The 16630-nt window shown below is 38.0% G+C and overlaps 1 protein-coding gene across 4 annotated transcripts; it reads right to left on the bottom strand.

Moving 5' to 3' along the window:
* Nucleotides 1–1149: 1149 nt before the first annotated feature.
* On the bottom strand, nucleotides 1150–8105 carry LOC110621952 (lipid droplet-associated hydrolase). Of its 4 annotated transcripts, XM_021766257.2 has the most exons (13): nucleotides 7818–8105; nucleotides 7640–7729; nucleotides 7486–7559; nucleotides 7316–7387; nucleotides 7197–7225; nucleotides 6645–6695; nucleotides 6147–6197; nucleotides 5583–5642; nucleotides 5393–5475; nucleotides 3350–3497; nucleotides 3079–3129; nucleotides 2021–2125; nucleotides 1150–1544 (listed from the first exon to the last, which is right to left on the bottom strand). In XM_021766257.2, the coding sequence occupies exons 1-13, from the start codon at nucleotides 7895–7897 to the stop codon at nucleotides 1407–1409; spliced, it is 1032 nt and encodes a 343-aa protein (XP_021621949.1). In that variant the 5' UTR covers nucleotides 7898–8105; the 3' UTR covers nucleotides 1150–1406. The 4 variants fall into 4 exon arrangements, with proteins under 4 accessions (XP_021621949.1, XP_021621950.1, XP_043816319.1 ...); XM_021766258.2 differs by lacking the exon at nucleotides 7316–7387; XM_043960384.1 differs by lacking the exon at nucleotides 7486–7559 and having other exon boundaries at nucleotides 7640–7734; nucleotides 7818–8104.
* Between the last annotated feature and the right edge of the window lie 8525 nt (nucleotides 8106–16630).

The following is a 16630-nucleotide window of genomic DNA, read 5'->3' as shown; positions in this document are numbered from 1 at the left end:
TAAGAAGACATCTAAGATTTTAAAATAAAAAATAAATTTATATATTGGACGGTACCAATTTTTTTTTTAATTTAAATTATATTGTTTTAAAGTGATTGTTATGAAAAATGAATATTATTTTATGAAAATTTAATTTAATTTGTGTAATAAATTATTCTATTGAAAAATATTTTGTGTAGAAAATATTTTTTTATAGAAAATATTTTTTAAATATAATTTATTTTTTATAAATAAAAAGAATCTTAAATTTTTATATATTTAAGTGTTTGATTTTAAAAATAAAAATATTTATTATTAATTATATTAAAACTCAAAGGTAAGATATAATTTATCCTTTTAATTTAATAATTTAACTCCATTAAAATAGAAATTTCTCAATGTAAACATTATATTTTTCAGTTTAATAAAATTAAAATATAAAAAATTAAATTATTTATTTTTAGAAATCAATTGATATAAGTATTTCCTTTTTCATAATTTGAGTAAAAAATATTATATATTTATATATTTTTTAATTATTTTAAAAATAATTAATGAAAAATTAAATAAAATAATCCAAATTTTAAAAATATTATATAATTTTTTTCAGAATTTCTCATTAAAACTGACTTATATAAAAAAATTCATATTAAATCTAATAAAAATAGACTCTTAATTTGTTATTATTTATTTCTAATTATAGGATGCTTTTATTTTTTAAAACAATAATTTATTTATTACGTTATGTATATATATATATATATATAAATAAAATTAGTTAACTTTCGTAATAATTTAATAATATTACTTTAACTATATTAATCATATTAAATATGTTTTTATAAATTTTACAAAAACAAAAAAAAATATTTTTAAGTGCATGGTATGAGTTTAATAATACCCTTCAAACAATTATATTTATTGCATCATCCCTTAGTTTAAAAAATAAAAAAAAATTACAATAATTTAATTTAATTGATTTTTTAAATAATTTTTTATTTAAATTGAAAAAATTCAATTTTTTTAATTTTAAAAAATTTTCATTTGAGAAATTAAATCTTATATAGTATTGTGAAATAATTCAACAAGTAAAATTAATTTAAATTTCATAATATATAAAAGTACAGATAAAACAGTCATGCAAAATACCAAAAAGAAAACACAGACAAGTTTCAGAGACCATTCATCTTCATCATCAATAATCAAACTCGATACAAGATGGAATTGAAATAGCTGATGAATACAGCCACAAATCACAAGTCATCAAAATAAAAATAAAAAAATGGAAATAATTTTTTCAGAAAATACACCAAATTAACAATCTTATCCACATACAGATTTAAAATGTCAATAAAAAGAATGAGATGAATAATTATCATCATCTGTGCAACTGTTTAAAATATGCAAGGTGGCTCAGTTTACTGGTTTCAGCTTAACAATTGATTCTTTATCAAGCTTGCTACATACTGAGCAACCCACACTGAACCAGCCTCACTGCAACAGAAACTATGAGTATGGCCTTCCCTTTCTATTGATAGAGCAATACCAGGGACCTGCTCAGCAATCTGTGACCACAAATGGTGAGTTAAACATGAGCCAAGGAAGCAGGAGAAAAAGCCATGCACATACATACATACATATATACATACATAGCAGTACAAGCTCAACATCATGAATCAGAATCACAATGAATATGACTATCACTGCAGCAGTCAGCGCATTGCTTCGAATAGCTGCCATCCTGGATGCATCTCGTGTGTTCACAATCACTCATAATATGATCACCATTTCCCACACGACGAATAAATTACCATGCTGTGCTTCCAAAATGAGCTTGAGGAACCATAACTAGCAACCCATTTCAATTATTTGCAGAATTACAAGTATTGAACTAATGTGACACTCCTATTAAATTTATAAGATGTATGATTCACATACCCAAGTAAACAAACTCAAAGTGGACAAGACTGAAAGCATTACTCATGCTGTGATGAATATATACACAATTTCCATAGGCAAGAAAATAGTATCCGTCCCTCACCTCATCAAACATTTCCAGTGGACCCCAGTGATCACCAACACCAAATAAGAATGCCATTTTACTCTGATTTTCTCTCATGAATGCCCAATCTGGTGTTTCCGAAAGCTAACACAAAAGAACCATAAGTAACACAAAGTTATGGACATACTTTAGAACTCTCATGTGAATATTGCCGTACACTTAAATGTTTTGCTGGAGAAGAGACGGCATATGCTTTACTGTACCTACAAGTGAACATACAAAATTAAATGAGATAAGTAGAGAAATAGCAATGCTTTCAAGTTTTTGTTTCCTGTGAACGTTTTCAAATTACTAAATCTCCATGAAATTAAATATTCCCACGTTACTCTTCATGCAGGGGGGGATAAGTAGGGGTTTTCATTAGCCTACTATAACCTGCCGACCTGAGCAAAAGAACTTGTAGGGAGCCGGTTAAGCTGTTGTTTCCAGGTCAATCTCATTGGCTATGGTTTAAAATTTATAAAAACCAGATCTATTGGGTAGGTTTTTGAAAATTGAATTAGAATAAAGAGTGACTAATTGATCCAACATTTATGTTACTGAGTTATATTATTTTGATATTTAAAATAATACAGGTGACACAGGTCTGTCGCTTCTATCTTACCATCACACCTCAGTTCCTTGCCTTGTTTCCTCTAGATTGCATTGCTTTTCTTTACGTTTCATAAAAAATTGGTTGTTGGTTTCATTCTCTTCTACCGGGTTCAATCAAAAGTAGCAAGGCCAAGTTGCTGATTTTTGTAATATTTTATTTTCCCAGAACCCTATATGCATTAATAATTTAATATAGAGAAAGAGAGACCGAGTTATTAATCTAAATAAAAGATAGATGCATTTAACTCTAATTAATTTTACAGTTAAACGGTGCATGGAATTTTAATTTCCGAATGAATATTTTTATTTTCCAAACATGAAAAGTTATAGAATTTGCATGAATCTTATAACACTATGGATTGTATTTCCTGCAAACGCTGTATCAAGATCAAACAGGCTATTCACTATTCTGCAATGTAAATTTCATAAACAAGCAATATTACCTTTCTGAATTCTGTCAATGCCATAAAAATCATATTCCGGAAGGTATGATACTGTCAATAAATCAAATATTAAATCAATTCACAAATCATAAAGACATAGACAGAGAATATCCAACTTCTTACAAAATAAAAGAAAATATATATTAGCATATTGTTCTGAAAATCCACAAGCGTATGTCATGCAACAAAAAGGCTGAATGGTTTAAAGATTGTTAGAAAGACATGCAGACTTGATGGCAACTATTGCTAGAAGAAAAAAATCTGAACAAACCCGTAGCAAGTGACTACAAGCAGCATCAACAGCAGTAGCAGACCATGACTTCCCTATAGAGTTTGACACAATTATTCTTGAAGCACACCTAGGTAGCAATCCGACTGATGCCATACTGAAACTAAGCAAAGCAGAAAGAATCGAAGACCTGAAATCCACAAATTCTGCCATAAGGGCCTTCACAAATAACTGATATATTGACAAAAGTCAAAGCTGAAAATCAATAATATACTAAAACTAATACATGTACAAACCACAGAACAACATAATAATCATATGACCAATAAAGATGGGAAAAAATTATAAGTATTCCAACACCTATCAATTTTTAATTCCCATAATACCAATCAAATAAAAATTTGTACTCATATGGGAAAACAAATTAAGAATAATTTCCCATAAATATTTATTTTAACAGCTTTTTTATGTTATTTTTACACTGTTGAGGTATCCAAGTCTTCAGAGCATTAGAATTGTTGTAAGCCTGTCAACATATATGCTGGGTATGATTATCGTTCAGAAATGAGAATTATTTTTCCCAATTTAGCAGGTTTCAAGCAGGACTAGGGATTTGTATGCTAATCTGGCCCTAGGCAAGATGCCAACATAACTATAGTAGAAGTGAGCAGAACTCAATCTAAATCAAAATCACTGACCAAACCAAATAAAATTAAAATTTCGGGTCAGTTTGTTAGATAATTTGGTTTGTTTCGGTTTTACTTTCTTAAAAGGATGTGTTTAATCAGTTTGGTTGATATTGAGTAAAAGATTTTCAGTTAAACCAAACCAAACCGTTATTCATTAAGTTTGCATACACAAGTTTGCTAAGGCTCCTATTTGGATCAATGGTTTATAGCTTTTAAAAGGTTCAAATCTTAATAGTCCGTCCATTTTCTTTCTCTCTTTTAGTTCTTTAATCCTAGCCATCCATTAAAGTTGATAAGATCTCAATTGTTGAAATCATCCTATATATATATATATATATATGTATGTATGTATTATCTTCTCCTCAATCCATGCGTTAATCTCTTCTGCCGGTTTCTTCTATCCCCAATCCGCTATGATTTTTTTTTTCTCCAGCAAGCAAGAGCAACTCTACTCACATCAGCAGGTTCCTCTCCATTCTCGTCGGTTCAATGAGTGTTTTTTCTTCTCACGTGTCCTCTCTTCTCAACAGCCATTGTTGGTAGCAAATGAAGTCAAGAAGAGTTCAAATGGAATTTTACTAAATTGTTGGATTTGGAATAGATAATGCTGTATTTAGCCATTTGCTGTAAATATTTACATTAAATTTGTTAGGAATTCTTTGCAAATCTGCAATTCTGCACAAAAATACTGAAATGGAATGGGATTGCTTGCTTGTGTTTCTATTGATCTTGAAATGAGGTTGCTTACTTGAGTGTTGAATTTGTTTTTGCTGTAAATCCAATGAATGACCCAAATTATTTCGGTTCAATTCATTTTGGTTTTATCTTTGGTCAGTTTGGTTCAGTTTACATTTTTAATAATTCTTGTCTACTCGGTTTTGATGGCTCAATTCAGTTTTGATTTTTATATCAAACCGACCAAATGTTCACCCTTAAACTCTAGATCAAAATCTCATGAAATCCTATAGATCTTCCCTAAAGAACCTAACAAAAATTTCAAAATGCTTCATATTATTTTCCTCAAAATATTGTTCATGCACACTGATTAGAGTGCAGAATTAGCAACAGACCCGCCCTAAACCCCAAAACATACCATCCTTACATAGCAGTTAAATCCCGGAAACACATAAAAGAACTTGTCCCCGGACATCTAAATCATTTTGGGAGTTTATTCAATCTCTAATTACTATACCATACCATATCACCATCAAGATAAACTCGAGAAAGCATTCGTCAAAGTCCAAAGAGAAAGATTTTGAGCATGAAGTAACAATAAAACAGAGTGCAAAGCTTAAAGTCAAGAGAAAAGGTCCTATCAATCTTAATAAAATAAAGTTGTTTAGAATTGGCAGAAGGAAGGGGAATAATGTTAATCCAAATAAGGAAAGAGGATTACTCAGCGACTTTCTTGATATCAGTCTGCTTCTCTGATAGAGGGTTCAACATTAAAAATGGATAAAGTCCTATGCAATATTTGACCTACAGAGCCAAAGGTAAATGTCATTAAGCATATATGCCATGTAACATTCACATGAGTCATAGCATGACAAGTGCTGAAACTGTAAAATTTGCAGAGCAGTCATCACCTTCTCTGGAGTCTTCCTTAGTGTTTCAATAGATATGTAGGAACCAATAGAATGCCCAACCTTCAGAGAGAAATTTCATATTAGTCACTACTTTTGGAAACTGAATAAATAACCAAAACTAAAGCTAGTTCTAGTCTTGCAGTTGTAAAAACAATCATGTTGCAATAATCATAACCAGAAATTAAAAAATCAGTTTCCCACCAGCTAATCATTCAATGACAGATTAAAGTAGTGAGACAAAAAATGTGTTTATTAATGTCAAGTACTTCTTCCACAAGAGTAAAACTATACAGTTTGTTATGCTCGTGTTATCAGCGGATCAAATTGCACTTAATCCAATGTGCAGTGTTAAACAGCCTCCCACCAGCATAAACAGCCATTTTCAAACAAACATACAGCCATTACTTCTAAATCTAGGCTGTGAACATGGGCTTTTCCAACAATCACTTTCTTAGTCCAATTTAATCCAATAACTTGGCTCCCTTTCTAACTTCTTGTGATTTTTAAGCACTGGGATGACCTCATATTGGAAATTGAAACTATTTTTTGAAAAGATGGCCTGACCAGCACTATAGGAACCCCAGTGTTTTTCAGCTCCTGTTCGATGAAATCCACCTGCAAAAAGTTGTATGGTCGAATGGAGGTTACAGCATACAGAATATACTAGAAAAGTATAATGATTTCTACCCAAAAAAAAAAAAAAAAAACTGAAAGGAGAATACCACTCAGAAATGAGGACATTAAAAAAGCTCAGAGTTATTAACAAGGTGATGAAATGTTTGAAGGAAATTTCTCATCAAGTCAAATTCCATTTTCAAACCATTAAATTTATTACCTGAATTACAAGCACAGGGACCAAAGCTCAAGCAAGATTGACTCAAAAGGGCCACTAAGCTTTTGTAACGACTAAGGAGAAAACCTATCTCAATTCCAGAGGATTTATCCTCAGAGGGCAAAATTTCCAACCTAATAAAGTCCCAAGCCCTAAAATACTAAAATTCCCTACTAATTAAAATGAGACCATTAATCAGCTCAAAGTCAGTAAAGCAAGCAGAAAGATACCTTGTGATCAATTTGTTGTTGTAATGAGAACAACCTGCCATGCTCCCAGTTCTAAGAAGAAGAAATTTTCATGTAAGAAATACCTCCCAACTAGTCAACCAAAAAGAAAATACATGCCAACTAATTGGATTGCATGGTAGACCTTCCACACTGTTAAATAAAACCATAAAAAGTTATCTGGTTCACAAGAAAAATGTTGCTTCAAAAGTTTTTCTTTGTGTTTGTTAAAAGGGATTATTCCCACTTTCATACTCCTGAGAAAAATTGCAAATACAAAGACATGCAATTCAACTAAAGTTTATCTTCACATTGGTTCTTAAAAAAATGAAAAAGAAAAATAGATTATTCCCACTTTCATGCTCCTGAGAACAACCATACATACAAAGACATGCAACCCAACTAAAGTTCATCTTTGAATTGTTTTTAAAAAATGAAAAACAAAAAGATTATTCCCACTGAAAATTGTACATATAAAGAAATATGATTCAACTAAAGTTCCTAAGAATAAAAGGCCATCACATTTTTAAGCTAATATTAGCAAAAAGCTAGTACCTTTTTGGTGTGAGATATATGTCCAATAGCTGTTGAGGAATGCAAATAAGCCAAAAATTAGAGAAACGATCAAACCTCAAAATTAGATACCCAACAAAAAAGAAGAAAATGATAAGTGCCTGTAACAGATGCACTCCCTCCAAGAAACTCATATAGTGATTCCAAAAAATCCTTATAAAATGATACAATACCTGTATCAAAATTGACCTACATGAGTCCTAATTTATAATTTTCATTATTGAACTAAAAACAGAACACAAACATCCACATAAACATAAAAATAACTAACCTGGATTTCCAGGAATAAATAGAACATGAAGTTTGGGATCATCAGAGCAAATTTCTAGCAACTCAGTTTTGTAACTGAGCACAAAATTATCACAAATAAATAAAACCCATTGTTTCCGTATCCAAGAAAAATAACAGAAACACCAAAAAAGTACCTGGACACAGTACACAATCGAAAAGCAAGAGTCCTTTGGACATTTAAATGCGAATTTTCAAGACTCATTTCTCTCCTCGCACTAATTAACCTACACTGTACAATCAAACAAACTCAGAAAATATTGACATTTAGCAAAAAGCTAAAAGGGGAAAATCTTAAAAAGAAAAGGCAATCACCTGAAATGGGAAGGGCGAGAAAGGCTGCTTGTGGGGCGATAAAGGCTGCTTGTGTAGTAAGAAAGAAGATGAAGAAGCATTATTGAACTGAATAATGAGCAAGGCTAATATAATACTGTAGTAAGACTTGAGAAGGGGCCGCGTGATATGTGAATTTTTAATTGTTCCGTGCGGGAAATGATGAGGGGCCTCCGCCTGCCACTGGGGACGATGCCTCTCGCATAATGGTATCTCTCTCCGGTATCTTCATCTTTCAACTGTGGATTCCATTTTCAAAGATGCAGGCCTGATGATCCACATCAAACGATATTCTGTTGTTGGGTTGGAGGCCTAAATCGCGTGTACATGCTCTGCGATAGGCCCAGTTCTCATATTGGCTTGCTATCTTAAGCCTATACTTGTATAGATCGGCAGCGTTCAGAATTTGTATCCATTCAATTTAAAATTAAATTAAATCGAATCGATTTAATTTAATTTAATTTAAATTTTAATAAATTTTTTATTTTTTATATTTTATTTTTTATATTTTAAAATTTAATTAAAATATTTTAATTTTAATATAATTTAATTTTTTATTATTAAAAATAATATATTATATTTAATTTAATTTTTTAAATTTTTTTAACTTAAAATTAGATCAAATTAAAATAATTAAAATTTTTAAAATTAAAATAATTTAAAATTTGTGAAAACCCAATTTGAACAAATTTTGAACTAACCCAACTAAACAGTATCATAATCTGATGCCCAGTTCCACACCATAATTAAAATATATATATTTTTTTATCATTATAATTTAATAAAATTAATTATTTTGACTTTTTATTTTTTAAAAACAAATTAGTTAATTTGTGTATTTTCATACTATTAATTATTGAAGTAATTTGTTTATTTAAGTGTTTGTAATATGTGAGATGACTATAATTATTTAGTTTATATAATTTTAAAATTATATTTTTTAAACTCTTTAATATAAATATTTAATTATTTAAAAATCCAGAAATAAGTAGTTTGTTTTTTAAAATAAGCAAATTAATAATTAATTTTGTTAAAAGTCTAAAAAATTATAAAGTAAAAAGAGTATTTCTTTTTTTTTAAATCATTATATTTGAAATTTATTAACTTAATTAATTTAAATTTACATTATACATGTCTATTAAAAAATATATTTTTTTAATTTAAAAATATTTTATACAATTTAAATTCAAATTTATCAAAGTGTTAACCGCCTTATAACGTCATCTCGATTAAAAAAAAAATTGAATTATTTTGATCGTGGCAAGCCATTGGTTGGTTAAAGGGTTGATCCAACGCAACGACTAGTTTTTTCTTTTCTTTTCTTTTCCCATCTGCAACTTAATTTTGGGAAAACAAATCTAAGGACTGGACCTTTGAAATTTAATTAAAAAAAATTAGGAACATATTAAGAAAATAATATGAAATATGATTTATTTATTTTATTATTTTAAATTATTTAATGATGATATCTGATGACCGCTGGATTTCCCTACTCCCAATTCTGGGCCTAGATTACGGCCACGGCCCATGAAAGAAAGGCCTGCACACCCTCTCAAAACAAGCCCAGATCATCAGACCCCTGAGGCCAGACTCCACCAGATTCTTTCTCATCAAGATCGGCCCAGTCCGTATAACCTCCCTACGGATTCCTTCTCCTCCTAGGCTCTGCGTCCAGCCCAGCTCTCGACCCAGCCCAGGATCCAGAACGAGACTCGTCATACCGTCTGGCAGATCCGCTCGAGCGTACGCACGGGGGAGAATCAGAGGCCATTACGCATGGAGCAGGCGCCTGATACCCTCGTACGCCCATATCTGTATGGCAGAGACGCGTGGCCCAATCAGGGGAGAGCCGTTATACGTCACCAGCAAGCAGAAAGAAAGGATAAAAGGGGTATCCCTTTGGAGAGAGGACAAGCTTTATTCTTGAATACAAAAAACCCTTGTAAAACCCTATTCTACTGGATCTCAGATCATCAATTGGCACCGTCTGTGGGACACGACGGAGATCTTTTCATCACCGGAGTTTTCACTCTTAACAAAACCCACTGAGATCCACGATGGCTAATCACCAAGAAAGTAACCTTAACGTCCCAAATGACCTAAGCTCTGCCCAAGAGGGGCAACAATTCTCCTTTTCTAGTCCTACGACATTAAACAACCAAACGTCTGTTCCTCTTAATCCCTCGCCAAGTTTGGCAGGGAATACTCCCGCTGTTACCTTGTCTAACCAAGATCTTCAAAACATGGCTTTCCAGCTACAGAATACCGCCCACTGGTTGGGGCAGATAATGCAACAGAGAGGCCTCAACACCCCAGTAAGTACACTCCCGGTTGTAGAGGAACCTCAGACCAATGACCCCCGACCTGCACCTGACCGTTTTCAAACCAGCAGCCGCGATACTGAAGAAAGAGGAAGAAAAGCCGGCGAAGAGGAAGGACCGGAGGCCCGAATCCATGCGAGGAGGGCGCGAGAGATGATAGAAAATGAGGAGGTGGATAACTATTCCGCCGAAATAACCGGGTGGACGGGAACTGAAGCAGAGGAAGAGGAGTACCACCTGGAGAAAAAACCCTGCCTGGAAGACGAGAAGGTGGACCAAAAATTGAAGAAATTGAAAGAACAGCTCCTCGCCGAGCTAGGTAAGAAAGACCAAAGCCAAACCTCTTTGCCTACTTCTTCCCCTTTCTCAAAGTGGGTGCAGCAAGAGACTGTCCCTAAGAAGTTTATGATACCATCAATGGCGGCTTACGATGGAACTGGTAACCCGAGGGAGCACGTCATGAACTATAAGACCTTCATGGAGTTGCAAACTCTGTCAGATGCCTTAATGTGTAAAGTATTTCCAACGACGCTCTCGGGACCAGCGCGGGCGTGGTTCAACAGCCTTGAGGCCGGAAGTATCAGGAGTTTCGGAGACCTAGCCATTCGCTTCATCAGTCGATTCATAGCCGGGGTGCCAGCAGAGAGGAAGACGAGCTACTTGGAGACAGTAAGGCAGAGAGAGGGTGAATCACTCAGAGAGTATGTCGCTCGTTTCAATACGGAGGCCCTGCAGATTCCCGATCTCGATGAAGGAAGGGCGGTAGAAGCAATGCAAAAGGGAACAACCTCTGCCGAGTTCTTCGGTTCCTTAAGCAGGAAGCCTCCGACCTCCCTGGCCGAGCTGATGCAGAGAGCGGAGAAGTATATAAGGCAGGATGACGCCTTAGTAACAAGCAGATTTGCCAAAAGGATGACAGAAAAAGAAAAAGCCTCAGAAGAAAGGAGGCCGGAGAAACATGAAAAGAAACACGGCAAGAGGCCCGAGCCATACAAGCAGGCCTGGGAACGGAGGGACCAAAGGCCTCCTCCTCCATGGGCCCCTGAACCAAGATTGCCCCCCCCTTGGGTCCCTGAGAAGCCAACTCCACTAAATGCGTCCAGAGCCGAGGTGCTCATGGCTGTCCAAAATAAGGAATTCCTCCAGTGGCCCAAACCTATGAAGTCGGAAGCAGACCAACGGAATCCTGACAAATATTGTCAGTATCATCGGACGCATGGTCACGACACCAACAACTGCTTCCAGTTGATAGCAGAGATAGAGAGGTTGATAAAGAGGGGGCACCTCAAGAACTTTGTGAAGAAATCAGAGGGACAAAGGCCTCAATCCAGTCCGGCAGTTCAGATGCCGAGGAGAGCAGGAGCTGGACCAGTAAACGATGGATCCAGTGGGACCATCAACATGATTGTTGGAGGAACGGGAGGTCGGATGGGCCGCCGAGGAAAGAAGAGAAATCGGGAGGGAGAGACCAGCAGCACCGAGGTCATGCAAATCGTTGACCACTCTCCCATGACCATCACCTTCTCTTCAGAAGATGCTCAGGGTATTCAGATGCCCCATGATGACGCGCTCGTCATTGAAGCCGTCATTCACAACTATCGGGTAAAGAAGGTCTTAGTGGATGATGGGAGTAAAGTCAACTTGCTACCATACCAGGTCTTTCAACAGATGGGAATTCCTGAAGAACAGTTGGTCCGAGACCAGGCACCAATCAAGGGGATCGGGGGAGTACCGGTGCTCGTAGAAGGGAAGGTAAAGTTGGCTCTCACCTTAGGTGAAGCACCCAGGACTCGAACTCACCACGAGGTATTTTTAGTGGTCAAACTCCCGTTGAGCTATAATGTGATATTGGGGAGGCCTGCGCTGTTCAACTTCGAAGCTGTCACCAGCATCAGGTACTTGGCGCTTAAATTTCCAACAGAAGAAGGAGTGGGAATAGTCCGGGGCAGCCAGGAAGAAGCAAGAGCAGTATACTTAGCTACAGTAGCAGAGCCGAGCTCTGCTGAAAAAGCTCTTGACTCGGAGGTTCTAGAGGTTCGGGATGAGAAAACAGAGGCCAGGACAGAACCGGTGGGGGAGTTGGAGATCTTCCCTTTATCAGAAGCAGAGGCAGAAAAAGTCTTCAGTCTCAACGCCGGCCTCACTGAAGAACAAAAAGCTGAAGTCATGGCCCTGGTCCGAGGTCATGCGTCTAGTTTCGCCTGGAAGCCCTCCGACATGCCTGAAATTGACCCCAGAGTAATGACACACAAACTGAATGTACTCCCCGAGGCCAAGCCAGTAAAACAGAAGAAGAGAGTAGTGGGAAGAGAGAAGCAGCAGGCCACCAGGGAAGAGGTGCAGAAACTCAAGGAGGCAGGCTTTATTAGAGAAGTTATGTACCCACAGTGGTTAGCAAATCCTATATTAGTCAAAAAAGCCAATGGCAAATATAGGATGTGCATAGATTTTACTGATCTAAATAAGGCATGCCCTAAAGATTGTTATCCACTTCCTGATATTAATAAAATGGTCGACTCTACGGCCGATTTCGATTATATGTCTTCTTTGGATGCTATGTCTGGTTATCATCAAATCCCAATGGAAAGGTCGGATGAGGAAAAGACCTCGTTTATAACTGAAGATGGAACTTATTGCTACAGAGCTATGCCATTCGGATTAAGGAATGTCGGGGCAACTTACCAAAGATTGATGAATAAAATCTTCAAAAACCAGATTGGCAGAAATGTAGAAGTTTATGTAGATGATATGGTGGTCAAAAGCCCAAATTTCCAGCAGCACATAGCGGACTTGAGGGAGGTATTCGGGGTATTAAACCAGTACAGAATGAAGTTGAACCCAGCAAAGTGTGCTTTCTTTATCAGAGGAGGAAAATTCTTGGGATTCATGGTGAGCGGAAAAGGCATCGAGCCCAACCCGGAGAAGGTGGAAGCCATATTGAAAATGCCAGAGCCGACCTGCGTAAGGGACGTCCAAAGACTAACCGGAAGAGTAGTGGCACTCAACCGATTCATGTCAAGGTCAGCAGAAAAATGCTTACCATTTTTCAAAAAATTGAGGAAGGTGCCAAACTTTGAATGGACAGAAGACTGCCAAAAAGCTTTCGCAGAGCTTAAGAGATATCTCAGCTCGCCCCACGTGCTCAGTAGTCCTATGGAAGGGGAAGAACTCCTGATATATTTGGCAGCCTCAGAATAAGCAGTCAGCGCAGTGTTAGTAAGGGTGGAAGAAGGGGAGCAGAAACCCGTTTTTTACGTCAGCAAGGTACTCAGAGATACCGAGGTTAGATATTCGAACATTGAAAAAATGGCTTACGCCCTATTGCTAGCAGTCCGGAAATTCAAAGTTTACTTGGAAGGCCACCAGGGAGTTGTGATGACAGACCAACCCTTAAAAAAGATTTTGCGCAGGCCGGAAACTTCAGGTCGGATGTTGGCTTGGTCCGTAGAGATCAGCCCTTACTGTCTAGAATATCGACCCAGGACAGCTATAAAATCTCAAGCTTTGGCTGACTTCATAGCAGAATGCTCCTTCAACGAGGAGCAGGGAAGATCATCCTCAGGGACAGCAGGACGGGAACGTGAGGGGGAGCCTCATCCAGAATCTAACTGGAAGTTGTATGTAGACGGAGCATCAGGCACTGAGGGCAGTGGTGCCGGAATAATGCTTAAGGGGCCAGAGGATTTTAAAGTATGTTACGCCTTACGTCTAGAGTTCAAAGCCTCGAATAATGTGGCAGAATATGAAGCCCTGATAAATGGGATGTTGGTGGCACTGGAAGTGGGAGTAACCGATCTCGAGATAAACAACGACTCTCAGCTGGTGATCAACCAAGTAACAGGGATGTATCAGACTAGAGACCCCCTTATGCAGAGTTACCTGGCTAAAGTAAAAACTTTAGAAGCCGAGCTCACAAGTCGAGGAGTAACCATCAGGTTTCAAAGAATACCCCGAGAGGAAAATGAGGAAGCAGATCTGCTTAGCCGATTATCCAAAGAAGAATTGGAACAGCTCCCCGATGAAGTGTACATACAACATGTCCATATACCTGCTTTTAATAAAACTAACATAACATTGCAGGTAGAACAGAGCCCGACTTGGATGACCCCTTACTTAGAATACCTGGAGAAAGGTAAACTCCCCGAGGATAAAGATGAAGCCAAAAAGATAGCAGCTCGTGCCGCTAACTATCAAGCGATAAGGGGGACCTTGTACAGAAGAGGAAAGTCCAGTCCGTGGCTCCGATGCGTGAGCCCGGAAGAGGCTATGAAGGTGATGGAAGAAATACATAGAGGCATGTGTGGAGCCCACGAGGGAGGAGGGACATTAGCTAATAAAGTATTCAGGCAAGGGTATTATTGGCCCACGGTTAAAAAAGAAGCAGAAGAGTTCGTCCGAAGATGCGACGTATGCCAGAGATTTGCTAATGCCATCAAAACTCCAGCCACTCCTCAAGCCAGCATATCCAGTCCATGGCCTTTCTCGCAATGGGGAGTTGACATCCTAGGACCTTTCCCCAAAACTACGGGGCAAAGGAAATTTGTAGTGGTGGCTGTAGAGTACTTCTCGAAGTGGCCAGAGGCGGAAGCAATAGCCACAATCACAGCTCGAAAGATGATAGATTTTGTGTGGGGACATATCATCTGCAGATTTGGTGTACCCAGAGTGCTTATTTCAGATAATGGCAGACAGTTTGATTGCAGCACCTTCAGAGCTTTCACAACGAACATGGGTATCTGGCATAAATTCTCCTCTGTGGCTCATCCTCAAACTAACGGCCAAACAGAGGTCACCAATAGAGCCATCCTACAAGGATTAAAAAAGCGACTAGATGGGGCAAAGACAAATTGGGCAGAAGAACTCAACAGCATCCTGTGGGCACTCCGAACCACCCCTAGAGCACCCACTAAAGAAACGCCCTTCGCACTTGCCTATGGTACAGAGGCCGTAGTCCCAGTCGAGTTGCAGATTCCTACTCATCGAGTCCAATTTGCCAGTGAGAGCACTAACGACGACAAGCTAAGAAGCAACCTGGATGCCCTTGAGGAAATCAGGGAAGAAGCTCAAATCCGAACTGCCGCCTATCAACAACGGACAGCACGATACTACAACCAAAAGGTCAGAGAAAGAAGCTTGAAAGTGGGAGACCTGGCCTTAAGAAACCTGGAAGCCACAGGAAAAAGGGCGGCAGCTGGTAAGCTAGCACCGACTTGGGAGGGCCCGTTCAAGGTAACAAAGGTAGTCCGGCCAGGAGTATACCGGATTGAAGATATGCAAGGGAACCAGGAGCCCCACGCTTGGAATATTCAACACCTCAAGAGGTATTTCCCTTGATATAGTTGTAAAGAAAAACATTGTATTCTGATAAACATGGAAGAAACAAGTTATTTACACAATGAGATTATCCTTATTTTCATGAATAATATTCCTCCATGAAGAAGAAAGGTAGGTGTATAGGATCCCCTAGATTTCCTGACACCACAAACCAAATTGAGATAAAAAAATAGCCGGCGAGGCCTCGAGGTCGCCCCGGAAACACAAAGAAGACCGGGAACCCCTAAGAACTCCCAGGAAAACAAAGCAAAAAACAACCGGCGAGGCCCCGAGGTCATCCCGGAAATACAAAAATGTACAGGATCCCGTAAGATCTCCTGGAACAAAAAACAGCCGGCGGGGCCCCGAGGTCACCCCGGAACAAAAATGACCAGGATCCCGTAAGATCTCCTGAAGCACAAACAACCGGCGAGGCCCCGAGGTCATCCCGGAAATACAAAAATGACTAGGATCCCGTAAGATCTCCTGAAGCACAAACAACCGGCGAGGCCCCGAGGTCATCCCGGAAATACAAAAATGTACAGGATCCCGTAAGATCTCCTGGAACAAAAAACAGCCGGCGGGGCCCCGAGGTCACCTCGGAACAAAAATGACCAGGATCCCGTAAGATCTCCTGAAGCACAAACAATCGGCGAGGCCCCGAGGTCATCCCGGAAATACAAAAATGACCAGAATCCCGTAAGATCTCCTGAAGCACAAACAACCGGCGAGGCCCCGAGGTCATCCCGGAAATACAAAAATGTACAGGATCCCGTAAGATCTCCTGGAACAAAAAACAGCCGGCGGGGCCCCGAAGTCACCCCGGAACAAAAATGACCAGGATCCCGTAAGATCTCCTGGAGCAAAAACAACCGGCGAGGCCCCGAGGTCGTCCCGGAAACACTAAGAAGACCGGGATCCCCTAAGAACTCCCGGGAAAACAAAGTAAAAAACAGCTGAAGAAGGCCTTAAGACCATCTTTAAGCAAAAATTCCCCCTATCATGTGCCGAGACAATTCATAAAAATACAATTCCGACCTCACAAGAAAGATGAGTCCAAAGGCTACCAAAGAAAGGCCAAATTTCGACCTCCCGAAGGAGTTCGGAACACTATAACCAAGAGGCACTAAAATTGAGAAATGGTCGCTGCCGCTAAGCTGG

The sequence above is a fragment of the Manihot esculenta genome, chromosome 9 (assembly GCF_001659605.2).
Source record: "Manihot esculenta cultivar AM560-2 chromosome 9, M.esculenta_v8, whole genome shotgun sequence".
Taxonomy (NCBI): domain Eukaryota; kingdom Viridiplantae; phylum Streptophyta; class Magnoliopsida; order Malpighiales; family Euphorbiaceae; genus Manihot; species Manihot esculenta.
This window is presented reverse-complemented; position numbering and strand designations above follow the sequence as displayed.